Here is a 20,110-nt window from a genome sequence, read left to right as displayed (position 1 = left end):
TCTGCTTCAGAAATGAGTGATTCTTTCTTTTAATCTCATTTTTCTATTTTCATACTCTGTTTTATATAGCTGAAAGAAACCTGTTGGTACTTTTAATTTTCTTCCTAAAAATATCTCCTTAAGCAAATTCAAAGTTTGTTCACTGTGAAAAACGTGTTGTTCACATTACCTCAGGTGACTGTATTGCCAAACTTTTCCAGCACTGCATGAAGCTTCATCTTTTCTTCAATATCCTATAACAGTTTCCTCACTGTTTCTCAGGTTTTTATCAATAGTCTCCTTGAGATCCTTCCAGCTATCATTAATACTGTCCTCTTGGCCTCTGAAAATAACCCCAAAGCCAATGCCACATGTTTAGACTTGAGTTACAGCAAGCAGCACCATTATTTTATGGTTATTCACTGCTGTACAACAAGGCACTCCAAAACTTAGTGTTACGAAATGACAACTATTTTGTGCTGCTTACAATTTTGTGGGTCAGGATATCAGGCATTTGCTGATATTTAACAGCAAGGATGGCCTGAACCCCAGGATGGCTTGAATCTGTTCCACAATGGCTGAGCCTTCAGCTAGGGTAGGCAAGTGGCTGGAGATGGCCTGCATGGGACAGTAAGTACTATGTGCCTTAAGCCTCCATTCTGGCTGTTAGATGGATTCCCAATTCTGCCAGGGCTAGAATGCCCAAGATGATTTTTTTGCTCACTAGTCTAGTCTGGCTAGAATGGTTAAAACTTGGAATTTCTGGACTTCTTTCTTTCTCCATGAAGTCTTTCCACATAAATAGCTTAGCCTTTTTTTATGGGATGACAACATCAGGAGAGTCTGACTTTTTAAATGAGAGCTGGCTTTCCCCAAGAAAAAAATGTTCCAGGGGGCCTAGGAAGAAGCTGCAAGTCTTCTTATGATATAGCCTCAGAACTTCCAAGATATCATTTCTGCCATATTCTATTAATCAAAAAGCCACTGAGACCAGTCCAGATTCAGGGACTAGGAAATTAGACTTTACTTCTCAATAGAACAAGTAGAAAAATCTATGTGGACATTTTTATTCTACCACAGTAAAGTTACAGAGGCTACGTCCTAGGCCTAATAAGTTGTTTGAGCAACCTTACATGCAAAAAGTGTCACCACAAAGCATAGTAACCACTGTAGTATAAAATAGATTGTAAGAGATTTGCCACAGTATGGTATTATGGTTAGCCATAATAAAATAGTGTGGGTCTCACCATTGACTTGGTGCAAATTTTAAATACCTCTTAGTGCAATGTCTTGCTGAAAAGGAAAAGGGATAACTAATAGGAAAGGATAAACACTAGCAGGGAAGAAGTGAAGGGAATCTCAAGATACTAAATTTAATTCATATATGGAGCATTAAAACTCCATTCCAATTATTGGCAGATTTTGTACTGTAAAGAGTGGTTGGGGATCAAAAGGCAGGGATAGAATCCATGCCCCAGAAGGAGTAATAATTAAGATCATAAACAAATGGGTCATTAACCAATGACAGGGAAAAGAGAGAAACAGAAGCAGTAGATTAGAGCAGGTAGATCTCTTCTGGTTTAGTCTTCTAGACTCTGCATCAACCTCCCTGGCCTCCCCAATCATGTCAGAGACCCAGGATGATAAACTGCTTGAATCTAAGTGACCCAAGTAAAACAAAGACATGCAAATAAAGTGGCCTCATTCTAGACTCATTCCTAAAGTTCTGTGTGAAAATCAATGAAACACAGAGTGGTCTACCATATGCCCGACACTTTAGGACTTTATAACAATACCAGATCAGTACTAGTCCTAACTGATGAGTGAGATGAGAGCTACTATATTCTGTATGCCTGGGCTTTGCTGATTTCAGGGAAGAAATAAAAATCCCATAGAGAGTTGTCTGATCACTCTTTTTCCATAGCCAGAATGGGACTAGACTTGCATGCAGATATTGACTGTACTGCAATGTAAAATCAGTAGCAGAATAAAACTCGTTTTATTCTGGAAACCTGTATATGATGGTGTAACAAAATAGTGTTGACCTTAAAGGATAAATTGAGAATATTATGAGCCTAGAAAAAAGAGAACAGAAACATTGATGTATCAGTAAACTATCGATCCACCTAATTATGTACTTAGGTTAGGAAGTCAAGTTTAGTCAATTCTCCTTCAACTAAAGACGTGTCACTATAAACTGCCCATGACTTTTTTTTTTTGTCATTGTGGGTCACATATTGAAGATTCTCTTGATGCCGAATTAACAGTCAGAGAAAAGGTGAATAATTCCAGGAACAAATGAGGTTGATGGGTCATGTGTATTATCAGAAAGGTGATTCTGATATTTTGAAGGGAGATATAGCATTTCATGTCTAGATATGGCAGATGAAAGACCATCATAAAAGAATGAGCTCTTAGAATAATTCTGTGGTTTATTTAGAAAACTAATTTCTAATTGTTTCATGGTTATTACTATACATTGAAACCATTTTATTTTGACACACTTGCCAAATTTTGCTTTAATACTGGTAAATCAAATTACCTACAGTCTAAGCAGAATAAGGATTAGTTTTACAGGTGGAATAGTAGAATAAAAGAACTCTTGATGAGAGTCATCAGGTGCCCAAGTCTCTTCTATTTCCTTACTTAACTTGCCCTTGAGCAAGTCACCTACACCTTTTAGCCCTCAGTTTTCTCAACTGATGTAGGAATTGATTAACCGATGATTTGTTAACTGTCTTTCCACTCTAAAATCAATATATTATGCAGCGATTTTTTAAAAAGATTTTATTTATTTATTCGAGAGAGAGAGAGCAGGGGGAGCAGCAGAGGGATAAGGACAAGCAGACTCTGTGCTGAGTGTGGAGCCTGATGAGGGGCTTGATCCCACGACCCAGAGATCATGACCTGAGCCAAAATCAAGAGTCAGATGCTCAATGGACTGAGCCACCGAGACACCCTGCAGTGATTTTTTTACACTACTTACTACTTTAATGTATCACATTATATTATAGCTAGTTGTCTACTGTTCACATTGCATTGTGAGTTTCTCAAAGGTATAATTTATTTCTTATCTTACAGCCTGTGCAGCTCAGATATGTCAGGTTTTATCTCTTGTAACAACTCCAGTCAACTGAAGCTCTGTGTTGAGCAGAAAGCATAGGTTGGGTCAAAGCTATGAGTAAAGAAGGGTATAATTTCAAAGGTGCCAAGTGTTTGCAATTTCCTGTTTAGACAAAATAGATACTCTAACAAATGATAAGTGAATGAATGAATAATTTTATAATGGTACATGTGCCATGAGTTCTCATAAAATAAAATATGTAGCTATTATAAAGTTTTATTATTCTGGAGCTTTCCTAGTGGTCATGCCATTGCTAGTTGTTTACAAAGCACATATTAATGCATGAATGAACAAAATTTTTTCCAGACTAGTTCTATCATCTGAATGTAATGTCAATGAGAGGTAATTTAAGAAGCATAAGCTCAGTGAAAGATAGTTAAGATTATTCCATTACTAGACAATGGTGTAATTTACTCTAAAAAAAAACCATTCATTTTCTATCTTGATTATTAACATCTTTTTACATCACTGTATTTTTAACAAGACTTAAGAAGATGTAATCTCTTCTATTTCTGTTTTTTATGCCAACATGCATTGAGAAAAACCTCAAGTCAATATAGAATAGAAAAGAAGATATAAGGATAGCTGGGTAGCTTAGAAGGTAAGAGCATGCAACTCTTGTTCTCAGGATTGTGAGTTTGACCCCCATAATGGGGGTAGAATTTACATAATTTTTTTTATTTTTTGGAAGATTTTATTTATTTATTTATTTATTTATTTATTTATTTATTTGAGAGAGAGATAATGAGATGAGCGAGGGGAGGTGGGAGAGAGAATCCCAAGCAGACTCCTCGCTCAGTACGGAGCCCCATGCAGGGCTCAATCTCATGACCCTGAGATCATGACTCAAGTCAAACACTCAACCAATTGAGCCATCCAGGCACCCCAGAGTTTACGTTCTTAAAAAAAAATAAGATTTAAACAAGAGACAGAATTTGGAGACTTTGGCAGGTCACTGAGAAACCACTTGAGGAAAGGAGCGGAGAGTACATTTTCCATTACAGTGAGAGACAAGGTAGGTTGAGTTCAGCCTTAAATACTCATTAAGAAGTTGGGCCACCTTGTAGGCAGTAAATAAACATAACCAGCGAAGATTTTGCAATTGTAAATAAAACCAGTTTTAAAGAAGGATGAATCTAACAATGGCATGTGAGATGAGTAAGGGTGAGAAACAGACAGGGATAACATGGAAGATATAAGAAGCTGGTATGAAAGCTACTATTAGAAACCTAAATTTAGATGTCAATGTTCCCAGGATGATTGTTGCAACTATATGAAGCACACAGAAAGAGAAAATATCTTTCTTTGGATCCTGAGTATTGTGCTTATCAGATAGCACACCCATTTATCTCATTCACATTTATTTCAAACCTAGCTGCAGATATGAGAAAAGCTACTCCACACTCTCTTCTTATGTTTTTTCCATCAAACCTGGATTAAACTAGACATTCAAGTGCAGAGTCTATATATGTATAACCCAAAGTTTAGCATGGTCCATAGAAATAAATATCTGTTGAATTAATTAGTGATAATTGCATAAACAATAAAAGAATAGATCAGATATTCTTAACAGGTATATAAGATAAACTTTAGCAACAGTTAGGAAGGAGTTAAGAGTAAGTTCAGGAAAGTATAGACTGATAAACTATATGACCTTGACTATTTCATGCCATTTTTAACTTAGAGGCACTAGATTAGTATAGAAATGACACTGTAGACATTTAGAGCTTGTCTTAGTCTATCAGGGCTGCTGTAACAGAATAGCACGGAATGGGTGGCTTTTGCACAACAGAAAATTTTCTCACAGTTCTTGAGGCTAGGAAGTCCAAAATCAAGGCACTGAGAGATTCAGTGTCTGGTGACAGATGGCCATCTTCCCACTGTGTCTTCACATGATAGAAGGGGTCAGAGAATTCTCTGGGGTATCTTTTATAAAGGCACTACTCCCGTTCATACTATATCTCCCAAACACCTCACCTCCAAATACCATCACATTGGGGATTAGATTTCAATATGTGAATTTGGTGTGGGGGAGTGGGATACACATACAGTCTATAGCAGAGCCCTTTTATCTTGACCATTTATGTTAATCTTAAATAAAGGAATGCCCATTTACCTCACCACAAGGGAAAAGAAAATCAATGCACATATGTTCAGATCAGAGACATTTTTCAAGAATTAAGGAACAAACATACCACCTAAGTCTGACGTCGACTGAAATGTTAAATATCACATTCTCTAGTCCTTTGTATCTACTTGGGAAAGGAGGAACACACGTGATACACATGGCATTTTGTCATTCATTCATTGTTCTTCTTATATGCAATTTTGTCATTGAGGAAATAAGTATGACTTAACATTTTTATTTTTGAATTTGTTATACTAAAATTTAATTGCAATTTGTCTTGTATATTCTTGTTTTGAGCTGCTTTCTAATGTCTAATCTTCATTTTAACCAAGTTAGTGGACTGATCCCATGAATTTATGACTTTGTGCTTATAATACTAAGTGATCAAGCTTGGATATCTGGGTTCATTAAAGAGTTATCAACTTGTTCCTCTTTAACTTATGTCATCAAGTAAAGCTGTTTCTGCATTTTTCTTAGTACTCAAAAGTACATTATTAGAATGTGTGTTGGAAATTAAATACCAAGGTCCTAGTAATGGGATATGAGGGCCATTTTTACTTATTTTTAGTCTTCAGTGCATTGTTGGTTGCACTTACTATTTCATCATTATAGACATAAATGTTTTTGTGAAATAGTATTATGTCTAGTATTTTTTTCCAGTAGCAATTAGTTTTTCTATATCAGAGAGTGTGTCCAATTATTTAGGCATGCAAGTTAATATCAGCTTTCTTTAAAAATGTATTAAAACCCATGCCATCATGAATGTAAATCCTTTTATATAAAGGTTTAAAGAAGAAAAAGTTATAAAAAGAAAAATAATGTATATGTATAATATTTTCTTATCATGGTAAGGTAGTTGAAACAAATCATCCTCTGGGAAAAAGAAATACTGTACCAGGGAAATCTTTTAAGTATTCAAGAGTTTATGTCAATAACATTAATCATATCTAATAATCCATGCCTCATAGCTGATACCTAGTTTTTTTTATGTTAGAAAATATTTTTAAAATCACATTTCACAGAATTTATATGCTATGTTACTTTTGCTTTGTAGAGGAGAATGGTTTGTATGTCTGTTAGGGTCCAAGAATGCTGGAAATGCCCTATGTGAACCCCTTGAGAAAGTTAAATAAACCCTAAATGAGGGCACAGAAACTGCCATCCCCAGCAGGCTTCTGACTGAGTCATTCAGCATGAGTCCTATTTACAAGAATACTCAATTTAAGCTATCTAGTTGTTTAGATGATTCTTACCCCAAACATTCTCAGAGTGCTTAGTATGTGCACAGCATTCTGTTAAATCCTGCTGAAAAAAAATGCTTTAAGAATATTTTACACTTTTGCAGCATTTCCCAATAGTTCATATACGTATGTATGTACTTTGTTTCACTTGATTTCCCTCATAGCTCCCGCTATGTGGCATGCGCAATGCTAGGTGCGCAATGCTTGGAGCATTATGTTAAGTAGTGGGTGTGAGGAAGTTCATTTGAAGCAACAAGTAACACAATTTATTCATAAAGCCAGAAAAAGCAGCAAAGAAAAGACAGGATCTAAAGTAAGTGTCAAACAAAACAAGAAAAGAGAGAGTAACTCCTAAGAGAGAAAAAGTGAAAGTGAGGTTTAAGCTTAAGAAAGCAAGCAGCTGCTGTAAGTAATCATTTCATTAAAAGTGCGCTAAATTGTGGAGGTTCTCTCTCAGGAACTGCATACTGTGGACTGAGATTAAGTATAATGGGTTCCCACATGAATTCTTCTCGTTACTTCTCTTGAAAGATCAGTAAATCTACTGAATGGGTAATTTAGGTTTAGTGTTCACAATCCATTCATTTTACTTTTAATCTTCCCTGTTTAGAATTGTAAAACTATAATGTAGGTATGATCCAAAAGAGAAGGGATGAGTCCAAAATGAGACAGTTTCAACTCCTCAGATAGTCTTGACATTGACAGAAATGCAATAAGTTATAGACTTTTTATTCCTGATAGATGGTGGTGGAGCTTCAGCCAGTTAATAAAGTATTGCACACTATTAATTGCAGGAACCAAGTGAAGGACAGCATAGGAAAGATAATCTATACCTCACCCTCCTGAATTCCTTGAATCTTTATGTGATTTTCAATGAAGACTCATCTTAAACTCATTAAGCTTTCCTTTTACTATAATTCAACAGAAAGGACAAAGATTTGAGGACTTTTATCCAGGACAAAAAGAAATCAATAATTTGGGAAGAAAAAGTTCTGGAAAATAAGACAATTATTTAATCACAAGAATGTGATTTTATAAAATAATTTTTCAAAAATGTGAGCCTGAAAAATGACTTATATTCATTATGTTTTCCACTGTGAACCACCAATCAGTTTGTGATATTAGAAAAATAGACAAGCAAATAAAAAGACAACAAAACAAAAAACACCGGCACAGTCTTTCAGAAACATTATTCCTGGAAATAATAAAGCCCCTTCTGATTTTCTGGACTTCTCCTTGGCTTTTCCATTAGACATAGGCCCCATTCTGGGTTCAGAGTGTGCCTATTGATTCCTGATTAATTTGAGTTCCCTATTAGGAGAGCTTCTTTGAAATCCAAGGGGAAAAAGAAATTTTCACACTTAATATAGACCCATACTACAAAAAGTGATAAAGATATCAAAGCTTATTTATAAGTATTAAATTATGTTGATTTGAAACTGAATTATGGCTTATAATGTTTATAATTTGCTTTTGTTCACCCATATTAAATCAAAGAGTTTTAACGTATAAATTTCCTTTTCAGATTTCAAAGAAGTAAATAGTCGAGTATAGATGAGAAAATGAAATTTAATAGTACCAATTTATCCTAAGGAAATTAGCAGCATAGGGCATTCTCTGGACAAATATCACATTCCTTGAAATAATTGTTATGACATTTTAATGCATTCTCACCATAATTTATCATTCCCTTGCAAGTGACTGAATCAGACTATGTCTTAACAATTATTTCATGAGAGAATACTTGAATACCGTTAGAAGTTCTTATCATAAGACTAATAGAAAGGGAAAAAAAGGAAATACCAGAAAGAAGTGGTTTAAAACAGTACACAATTAAGCATTTCATTTAAATAAATACACATAATTTGAAAAGTGAAAACTTCCAATGACTTGACACACTTTCAGTGAATTCTAAGGAAAGAGAAAAGAATCCAAAGAATTTCTGAAAATTCTCACTTTTATGATTTTTATATAATCCATTGGTCTGTATCAAAATAAAGGCAAGCAACTAAACTTAAATAATTACTAGGATACTGCCTTCTAAGGACAAATGCACCATATTTTTTAAAGTAATTCACCTATTCCATCAAAAAATAAAATATCTCTAATCTGAAGTGCTTCTCTTTGGCTTGCAATAAACCTCCTTTCATATGCTCAACTACTGTTAAAAAGAAGTGTTGAGTTCTTTGAAAACATCATGTCAAGCTATATGCATCTATGCTCATTCTGGCCAATTGTTTTTAATTGCAACATGAAAACTGAAGAGTGTATTAGAGTTTTGCTTATGTTGTTATCCGAAAAAAATACCTTATGAGTTGTGAATTCCAGATCTTTGGATGTTCACACACACACACAATCTGTCTTTCCTGATAGAGTAAATGAAAGCCAAGATTAAGTAAATGAAAGACTGTACCTGTCATTCTAACATGTAGGATCATCACTAATCCCGTGAACTGATACATCTAAAAGATATTCTCCCTGGTACTTATTGATCGCCTTAACTGCAGTTGTTCTTCAACTGTGTTCTAATCATCGTGATCCCAATAAGAATGAGGTGTTTTGAACCTCCTTTGTGTTTCATAACTACATTGATTAACAGAAATTCAGGCTGACCCTACTCCCTGGTGGTGGTAGTTATGGGAGGAATAAATATTTGCTAAGTAAAGACACATGGCTTTGGGACCAGCAATCTTTCAACTAAACACTCTCATTCTGTTGCCTACAATGTACTTTAAAAAGTAATCATTCAATAAAGCTGCACAAGATAATCTTTTGACTGCTATCTTCTCATAATTAATTTCCATAAGTTGCTATTCCTTTCAAAACTATTGTCTTGCCACAATATAGGCCTGTCTCTGAATGTCAAAGTGATAATTTTGACTCACTGATTATTTTTCCTGTACTTTTAAATATATGAATGTCTATGCATATTTAAATATTTCTTAAATATTGTAGCTGCTAAATCATTATATGAAATATTAAATGTTCAAACTCTTATTAGCAACTGTCGAAAACATAACTTCCATGTGTTCTTAAAATAGGGCATGTTTGATTTCTGTATTGTTGTCATATAAATTGTAAGGACAAAAATGGGCCCTATGACTGAATGTACAAAATTCCCCTTAAACCACCTTGAACTAGGCAGATTTGCAACATTTTAAACTGGCACTTCATCCCTCTTTCAGCAAGCATCCTCTGCAGATTTAATGATCAGGAACATCCTTCTGATGCATGCTGGGAGATATGGCTGCAGGGTACAGACCACAGCAGACAGTGTGTCAGATGAGGCAGAACTTCTTGTTAGGGGTGAGTATGCTAATAGTGCAGTCTGAAGACATGATCACCATAAATTATCATACGAAGGAATTTAAATGCATGGACTTTGAGCACATCAGTACTGTGCATTTTACTTTCAATTTTACAATATATGTCATTTTTGCTTAACCTTTTGCCTTTGAAAAGATTACATGGAAAACTGCTTCTTAGTAATAGACAAAAGCTATAGATCCAACTTCAGGGTCTAAAACACCTTCAGTAGTAAGTGGTCACTTAGTGTTTTACCAACTTATTGCCAAACAGAAATTTTAAACCATTGAGCCACAGATACTTGGTCTACAGAGATAAAATTTGTTTGTGTGTAGATGTGTTTTTCAAATGCAAAGCTAGTGGAATGACTAGGCATTTTTTTCCTCCACTAACTTCTAAATTCTGCTTCCCAAAACAGGAAAACTGCATGCCTAATATGGTGGCATTTGCAACTGTTCAGTGACAGGGGTTTTTTAAGTCTGAAAATGTCAAACAGAATCTGTGAATAAATGACAGTTAAGTGGTTTCTACTATGAACTGGGCTGCCAAATTCTGCAACCTTATAAAGTTACATCTTATTTGAATTAAGTAAATGAGTACAGCACCAATTTCTTTTAGCACATTATTCCCTGGTATGGGAAATGCAGCTCCTAGCATGCATATTCTTTCTCTCTCTCTTTCCTTCCTTCTTTCCTTCCTTCCTTCTTTCCTTCCTTCCTTCCTTCCTTCCATCCTCTCTCTCTCTTCCTTCCTTTCTCTTCTTTTCTTCTTTCTTTTCTTTTCGCTTGAGATATAATATATCTACGGAAAATTCCACAAGTTATTTGTGTACAGGTGTATAAATCAATGAAAAATAAAATGTGAATACACCATGAAACTAAATTCAAGACAAGAAGTAGACCATTACCAGAATCTCCCCTAGTGCCTCTCCTTTTTTGATTTTAAACAATTACATTTTGAGTGATGTGAGCATTGTATGTTAAGACTCTTTAGATGATCTCTGCAAATAAAAATTCACAATCCATAACAAAAACTTTTATTTTAGATTTACTTGTCTTTTATCTACTTGAAGGGTTTTCCAATCATAATTTTAAAAAATTCATTAATATTATAAAAAATCTCGAGTGGGAAACATAAGACATATAGTAAGCTTCATCATCTCTTTGTTTTAGTTTTATGTATTATCAAAGGTTTGTTGATTTTTGGTAGTGCATCTTCATTGATCCAAGTAAAATATTGTTTTAAGACAAGTGTGTATCTGAGTGAGTGGTACTCTGTTCATTTTTGGGTGTGTGTGTGTGTGTTCCTGTTCAAATGGTTATTTGAACTTTTCTCCAAATTTATATCAAGAATGTGTATCTGTATTACCCTTTTAAAAAACATCAACCCTTTAAAGTGTTCATCTTCTCATGATATTCCATTTAGGTAAAAATTTTTCCTTTATGCCTTTTGAAGTTATAAGGCTCATGGAATTACAAAGCCCTATATTGCAGTCAAATTTATGGAAAATTGCCTTCTTCTCTTGCTGTGGTCTGTTTTAGATTATGTGTATTTATTGTGTAGCACTTGCCTAGTAATTTAGAATGATGCTCTTAAAATTGGAGCTTTCCAAATGAATAACACAATTTAGAAGCAGATAACAAGAAACTAGGTATTTTTACAGGGTTGTGAGGGGCAAATTTAAACCAACATTCTGCTTTGTAAGTAAAATTAAACTCAACAGGGTTTAGAACATAATTCGGGTTCAGCTTTTTTGTGTTCTGCTCTTTTAGCCTTTGGCTTTGTGCCTAGGAGAAGATAAAATGCATAAATGTTGAAATTACACTCAAAAAAATTTTCAAACAGGTTGCTCTTGTCTGAATATTCATGTAACATTCACCTCAAGCTTTCATTCAAAGTCAGTTTGATCAAGTCACCAATGTTCTATTCTATAGTTGCTTTACTTTTCTAAAATTATTAAAAATAGCTTGCCTCTTCTGCCTGGTTGGTCTTAGACAGATTTAAAAACTTAACTAGGGTTTTTGGTTCTTCTTTTTTTAATTTTTACTGTTTTTGTTAAGTTAACAGCTCCTGGTAATTGAAGGAACTTGGATGCTTGACTATTGCTGTTTTTCATGTTGGCTTGTGAAATAATACTCAAAATAGTTTTACCCTGCCATTCTTTCTCCCATTACCATTCATTGATTTATAAATTTGGGAATTATAATAGTACAGGCCACAGGACCAAAGCTGAGCATTTTAAATGGAGTTTTTTTAATGATGGCTACAATCCCAGCAGCAGAATCCTTAAAGTGCATTTATTCAAGTATGTGTCACATAAAAATGGGAACAGCAAAAACAATTCCATCATACATCTTCCTATGGAGTACCATCATTGAATTGTCTCAGCAGTTCACTTTCCTCAATGTTGAGCATGAAAAGGTTTCTTGGGTGCCAAGGGATAAATTTCTATAACCTTGTAATTCTATTTTAGTGGGGATTTAGGAGACTAAAACTCTGTGTTCCCCAAGATGGATGGAAACTACTTTTTTATCATCTCCTTTCCCATTAAAGATAGTCTATGAAATTCCTTTGTGCATCTTACCAAGTCCTGAAATTTTTCTCCAGGCCTCATAAGGCCATCAGATTGGAGATCAGGTGTGCAGCCCTAGGACTTCATCATTGCCTGACTAGAATCTGAGTGTTCCTATCTAGTAATGCCTCTGCTTCTCTTCCCATTCACTACTTTAAAGCTGTATTTCCCCCAAATGCTTGTTTCCACTAGTGCTTCATTTGCTTGTGAATGTCAGTTCTATTATTCACCTCTTTTCCACTATTTTTATCATCCTCCAAAAATTGAATTTTCCCATCTATAATCATCTGAAGCATAAAATCACTTGCTCTCACATATTTAATATTCAGTGAAGCAGCACCACAAATAATTTGGAGAGCCATAATAGAAGTAATGAATATGTTAAAATAAATTATTTTGCTGAAATACAAAAGGAAGTTAAAGCCACACCTGGACATCTGTGCACAATTCAAGTCACTTATTCAAGTGTGATATAGCAACAAAACAGAAAGTAAGGCTAGACAATGCTATAGAGAACCTCTTTACAGATAGAACTGTATTTTGTTATCCAGGGCAAAGGAGATTGATCATTAAAAGGTAACACAGGAGGATACATGTTTTGTAAAGAACTGATACTCCCAAGGATTATGGGAGATGATCAAACACAATATTAAAAACTCCAGAGAAAGGATTGTTAGTTTTTTGTTATTTTATTTTACAAAAAATAAATGTTAGAACTATGTTTCCCCAAGCCAATGTAAGAGTAGGAAACTATCTTGGTTTAAAGAACTAAATGTGTTTAGCTGAGCTGCGGTAACTGGGACCAGAGCATGAGTTCTGTTTATTCTGCCCAGAGGCAGAAGAAAGAGTTTAAAAATTCACTTCGTCATGCAAATTTTATATTCATATTACTCTGTTTATTAATACAAAACAGTAGGTCAAGAACTCTTGGAATAGTCAAAGAATAATCAATCTTTTGGCTCCTCCTGAATGCGTACCCTATATGTTCTCCTTTCTCAAAACTTGGACAACAATTTTCATTTCCTGTGTTACAGCTTACGGAATGAATCCGATGTTTATTAAATTGAATTTGAGAAGAAAAACTCCACCTTAGGATATAACTTGTTGAGAGATATCTCACTGTTTTTAACCACTCACCTCTTCTTATTCAACTTGGTGTTCAACCTTTCAATTTTATTTGCTTTAAACTTTCCATCAATTCAATTCTATTTATTCTTTTCAAGAAAGCTTTTTTCCTTGAATATTTTACCTTTAATCTCTTGCAACCCACCTAATCACTTTTCACTGCAAATCTAAAACTATTAAAAGTTTGACTATTTTGTTAATTAAGTAAGTCAACAGGTATATATTGATAATTTGGTATTCATTTACTCACCCATTCATTAGATACCTGCTCTGTATCAAGCTCTATCTAGGCACGTGGATGGAAAGATGAAGGCGCCAAAGTCTCAGCCCTCGGTGTGGCCCTATGGCCACTAGTGTGAGAGGCATCTTTGGGAATGACATGAGAAACGCTAAGAAAGTAAATCTCGCTGGATAACTTTCAGTCTTTTAGGGGAAATATTGCAATACTAGGAGAAAACACAGGCATAGTTACAGGACTACATAATTTGTGGGAAGAAATGCAAACTAAATATGCAGAGCCCCTTGGTCAAAACTTCTAAAGAATTTCAAGACAATAACAGCAGAGCACTTATCCAAGTATGGGGACGCTCTAAAGTAGGGACCCTGAGTGACTGCGTAGGTAGCACAGCCATGAAGCCAGCCTGCTATAGCTATTACATTATGTAGTACTCTACAAGAAGAAAAGTACTTTAGCAAAGGATGCTAAAATATCTTTATTTTTCAATTACAACAAAGTTGTCTAAATGTTTTCTTGGCTTAGCATATTAGAACCTATTCAGAGGTTTTATCAGCTTTTTATATGAAATATCTTTTAATTATTCTACTCCATTTTGAAAGATTTTGTTTATTGTGTTAATCATTAATTCATATTTCTATTTTAATTTCCACCAAAACCTTTTATCGTCATGTGCTAGTTGGTGTTACCAAACTAGATGATTTAGATCTCATCAACAGCAGAGACTTTACATTTTAGCTACTTATGAAGTGTTACCTGTTTCGTTTCATTTTGTTTTGTTTCCAAATTAACCCAAAGATATCAATTACTACCTGATGGAAACCAGTTTGGAAACTTTGGATAAATTCTGTCCAAACTATAATTTTCAGTGATTCTCACTAGCAAAAGAGGAAAGTTTGAGAATTCTCTGCTTTTTGCCCTTGGAAGGATGCAAGTACTATAACTTTCCCAAAACAAAGGAAAATTCAAGCTAGGTGAAAATCTTGAACATATTTCTATTTTGAGTTTCTGATTTGAGAAATAAGTAGTATTAATGTGTTAAAATGTTCTATCTTTATATATCTCATAGAACTATCCTTGTGAACCACATAGATTTCAAACTGAAATAAATGCTTATCTTAGCACTGGCCTAGCATAGCATCTTGCCATTTCTGAAAGTTTCAAGCTTTAAAATGTACAAGTATTTAACACAAGTATCTTTTGGAAGATAGAGTTTGCATAGTTTTTCTTCCTCACCATTACGCAATGACCTTGTACTTGGAGATTGCACAAGCCTTCATATGGTGGAGTAATGTGTTGGACTCTGGAATCTCTACTAAAAAAAAAATTCTAATGGAAAGAAAAAGAGCCAGTAGTCACAAAAGCAAAGCTGAGTTTGCCAACATTTGGGGATCACAGGACAATGACAAATGTTTTCAGTGTAATTTTAATCTTAATTAATAGTAATAGTAAATGAATTTGCCAATAATTTATGTTTTAGAGCAGAATGGAGGTTACTCAGTTCATATATTTGCTTTTGTAACAAATTATCTTTAAAATAGTTATATAAAATATCTTCCTTCTTAAAGAAAATCTCATGTCATTCATGCAGTGTCTTATTGAAATATCCTACAGCACTGGGAAATTTTAGATCACTACTATCACTAGTATTGGATAAAATTATTTAAATAACTTATACCAATGACTTATTTTTCTAGCTTAGAATTTTTTAACATTAACGTTTTTGTTAAAAAAGTTTGACATTAAACTTTTTTTTTTTTTGGTTAATCATGTTGCTGTGAACCACATTTAGTTGGTTCATTGAAGTGATAGTTAACTGAAGTGATTTGATTGATGGAAATGATTGAAGCAAAATGAATAAATAAATTATACAACCAATTGATGGAGACTAAGTTGTATATTTTATTCACTCAGTGAGTGTCAAGAACTGCTAGAAGCTAAGTTTTCCTTTAGGCACTGATAATTTCTGTCAATTGACTTAGACTTTTTTTTTTTTTACTATTATTTTATTTTTTTTTATTAATAATGATTTTTTATTATATTATGTTAGTCACCATACAGTACATCCCCGGTTTTCGATGTAAGGCTCGATGATTCATTAGTTGTGTATAACACCCAGTGCACCATGCAATATGTGCCCTCCTTACTACCCATCCCCAGCTTATCCCATTCCCCCACCCTCCTCCCCTCTGAAGTCCTCAGTTTGTTTCTCATAGTCCATAGTCTCTCATGTTTCATTCCCCCTTCTGATTACCCCCCCTTTCTTTATCCCTTTCTTCCCCTACTGATCATTCTAGTTCTTATGTTCCATAGATGAGAGAAATCATATGATAGTTGTCTTTCTCTGCTTGACTTATTTCACTAAGCATTATCTCCTCCAGTGCTGTCCATGTTGTAGCAAATGTTGAGAACTCGTTCTTTCTGATAGCTGAGTAATATTCCATTGTATATATGGACCACAACTTCTTAATCCAGTCATCTGTTGAAGGGCATCTCGGCTCCTTCCACGATTTAGCTATTGTGGACATTGCTGCTATGAACATTGGGGTGCATATGGCCCTTCTCTTCACTACGTCTGTATCTTTGGGGTAAACACCCAGTAGTGCAATGGCTGGATCATAGGGTAGCTCAATTTTTAACTTTTTAAGGGACCTCCACACTGTTTTCCAGAGTAGCTGTACCAACTTGCATTCCCACCAACAATGTAGGAGGGATCCCCTTTCTCCACATCCTCTCCAACAATTGTTGTTTCTTGCCTTGTCTATTTTTGCCATTCTAACTGGCGTAAGGTGGTATCTCAGTGTGGTTTTGATTTGAATTTCCTTGATGGCTAATGATTTTGAACATTTTTTCATGTGTCTGTTAGCCATTTGTATGTCTTCATTGGAAAAGTGTCTGTTCATATCTTCTGCCCATTTTTTGATTTGTTTATTTGTTTCTCGTGTATTGAGTTTGAGAAGTTCTTTGTAGATCTTGGATACCAGTCCTTTATCTGTAGTGTCATTTGCAAATATATTCTCCCATTCCGTGGGCTGCCTCTTAGTTTTTCTGACTGTTTCCTTGGATGTGCAGAAACTTTTAATCTTGATGAAGTCCCATAAATTCATTTTATCTTTTGTTTCTCTTGCCTTTGGGGATGTGTCATGAAAAAGGTTGCTTTGGCCGATGTCGTAGAGGTTGCTGCCTATGTTCTCCTCTAGAATTTTGATGGATTCCTGTCTCACATCGAGGTCTTTCATCCATTTGGAGTTTATTTTTGTGTATGGTGTGAGATAGTGGTCAAGTTTCATTCTTTTGCATGTAGCTGTCCAATTTTCCCAGCACCATTTATTGAAGAGACTGTCTTTTTCCCACCGGATGTTTTTTCCTGCTTTATCAAATATTAGTTGCCCAAAGAGCTGAGGGTCCATTTCTGGGTTGTCTATTCTGTTCCATTGGTCTATGTGTCTGTTTTTTGTGCCAGTACCATGCTGTCTTTGTGATCACAGCTTTGTAGTACAGCTCGAAATCCGGCATTGTGATGCCCCCAGCTTTGTTTTTCCTTTTCAACAGTTCCTTGGAGATTCGGGGTCTTTTCTGGTTCCATACAAATTTAAGGACTATTTGTTCCAGTTCTTTGAAAAACGTTCTCGGTATTTTGATCGGGATAGCATTGAAAGTGTAGATTGCTCTGGGTAGCATGGACATTTTAACTATGTTACAATTGACTTAGACTTTTGCAGGTTTCTTGATAGGAGCATTTTGCTATTTTGAAGCAAGTACTCTGACTTCACCGCCATTTTGAGAAAAATCTAATCAGCTGGATTTTATATTATACATGTTTTTGAGTCACAAACTGTATTGTGATCACATTTCACTATGTATTTTGTCCCACAGACTAAGCTATTTTTCTTACATATCCATCTTAATATAAAAATGACATTTACTATTACTTTACATTTACATAAACTTGTTGAGATAAGTTCTTGGTGTGTGGGTTATGTTTTAAGTGCTGATTTTATTCATTGTTTAGTGAGTGCCTACTATATGCCAGGACAGTTCTTTTTTTATTATTTTAATGTTTTTTTATTATATTATGTTAGTCACCATATAGTACATCCCTGGTTTCTGATGTAAAGTTCGATGATTCATTAGTTGCGTATAACACCCAGTGCACCGTGCAATACGTGCTCTCCTTACTACCCATCACCAGTCTATCCCATTCCCCCACCCCCTCCCCTCTGAAGCCCTCAGCTTATTTCTCATAGTCCATAGTCTCTCATGCTTCATTCCCCCTTCTGATTACCCCAGGACAGTTCTAGTATGCAAGAGGGAGAAGTGTGAGATGGGATTGGGTATAAGTGCCTTCTAATGCCACGGTAGAGAGCTTAACCTTTATGCTGAAAGTTATGGACATCTATAAAAGGACCAACGCAGGAAGGGGACATGAGTAGATATATAAGAAGATCATTCTGATAACTCCAGAGGGTGTTTTAGAGGAGAGTGAGACCATTGGTTGCTAATAGACCAAGAAGGAAGTTATAGCAGTAATCATCACAAGAAATAAGAAAGGTCTGAAAAAAGGCAATAATAATGGAGATTAAAAAGAGTGTACATATTCAAAAAATAAGAAGGAGACAGAATCTATAGAACCTGGTAGCTCACTATCTATGAAAAATGAGAAGGAAGAGTCAAGAATGAATGCCAATTGTGATGCTTAATTGAGGGATCAATGGCAGTGAGAACATACATTCTGGTTAGACCAAGACAGTTCCAAGTTAAACTACGAGTGGCAGAGTATTATTAGTGAAACCCTTTCACTCTCAAAATTGTCCTGGTTTAAATAAATTATGTGGTCACCCTAATGAGTGATCATGCTTTTCATGTAGTCTGTAAGGTAAGGAGAGAAGTGGATTGGTGGTAAAGGAAGAGCATTTAAGATAAGGCTCTCCAAAAAGAAATACTCTGTAAGCAAATAGATTTGTGGCTATGGACCTAGGAAAGAAACACTGTAGTTGAGATGTAGATTTGAGCACAATCAGATGGAAATGAAAGTACAGAAAGAGCGTATAAAGAATGAGAAGAGAAAAACACTCAATATAGAACCCCAAAGAAAACTAAAGTTGAAAAGGAGAGGAATATACAAAAATTGGGAAGTGGCTGGTGGAGACAGCAAGCTACTAGGAAGAAAGCAAAGGAAATCAAGTCATAGAGACAAAGAGAAAAGAGAATTTCAGGAAAGACAAGGTAGGCAACAGTGTCAAGTACAAGTAAAATAAGAACCAATATCTACCATTAGGTTGAGCAATTTGAAATCAGGTGATGGGACTCCAGGAAACAAACTGAGGGTTTTAGAGGGAAGGTGGGCAGGAGGACGGGCTGGCCCAGTGAAGGGTATTAAGGAGGGCACATATTGCATGGAGCACTGGGTGTTATATGCAAACAATGAATCATGGAACACTACATCAAAAGCTAATGATGCACTGTATGGTGACTAACATATCATAATTTTTTTTTAATTTTTTTAAAAAGAAAAAAAAAGAAAGCAGTTGATGACTTTGGCAAGGGCAAATTCAATGGCATGATGGGTGTAATAACCAAATTACAGTAGGAGGAAAGAGGCAAGCAATGATGTATAAGAGGAAACCATGGGCTTTGAAGTCAGATAGACCATTTCACATCCTCCAAGCTCTTGTTGGTCTGTAACTTTGGACAGGTTGCTTATCTTTAACCTTGCTCACTTTTCACTCATTCATTAAACACTGATTCATCAAACATTTATAAAGCACAAATATGTGGCAGGCACTATACTAAGAACCAGCTAGCCATGAACAACTTGTGTTCCTGACATGGAAGAACATGTCTTTTTACAATATAATATAAGGAATGCTGTTACAGACATATGAGCAACACATTTTACTCTGATCATAAGCCCCATTAATAATCATAAAAAACAAGGATTTATTAAGGTTTTCCCACATGCCAGGCACTGTTCCTATATGAATTATTTCACTCTATCCATTTATCATATCATATAAAAACAATGAGAGGAATACTATTTTTAGGTCCAATTTGCAAATAAGAAAACTAAGGCTTAGGGAGGTTTAGGACTTGTTGAATGTCACCCTAATGAGTGGAATAGTGAGTAGAGTCCAGGTAGACTAATTTCAAAGTGAGCATTTTAAATTGTTATACCACCTTCCATCATCAATTGCCAGATTGTTTTCATTTTATTCATTATTGTATTCCCTGGACCTACTTAGTTCTTGACACATTATAGTTCGTGATGAATATTAATAAATATTTGTGGAAGGAAGGTAGAAAGAAAGAGAAGGAAAGGGCAAAGCAGGAAGGAAGAAAAGAAGGAAAAAGGAAGGAAGAAAGGGGGAAAAGAAAGAGAAAAAGGAAGAAAGGAATAAAG

The 20,110-nt window shown here is 35.1% G+C and overlaps 1 protein-coding gene across 1 annotated transcript in view; it reads left to right on the top strand.

Annotated features, from left to right (window-relative positions):
• CNTN5 (contactin 5) overlaps positions 1 to 20,110 on the top strand; it is a gene marked incomplete at its 5' end in the record, with an annotated part of 603,858 nt that overhangs the window by 460,910 nt on the left and 122,838 nt on the right. Inside the window, one exon of the mRNA XM_008688424.2 lies at positions 9,658 to 9,778. Coding sequence (XP_008686646.2) covers positions 9,658 to 9,778 — 121 coding nt within the window. The remainder of the gene's footprint in view (positions 1 to 9,657; positions 9,779 to 20,110) is intronic.

The sequence above is a fragment of the Ursus maritimus genome, unplaced genomic scaffold (assembly GCF_017311325.1).
Source record: "Ursus maritimus isolate PB19 unplaced genomic scaffold, ASM1731132v1 scaffold_16, whole genome shotgun sequence".
Taxonomy (NCBI): domain Eukaryota; kingdom Metazoa; phylum Chordata; class Mammalia; order Carnivora; family Ursidae; genus Ursus; species Ursus maritimus.
The sequence above is the reverse complement of the archived record's forward strand: the minus strand, read 5'-3'. Positions and strand labels throughout refer to the sequence as shown.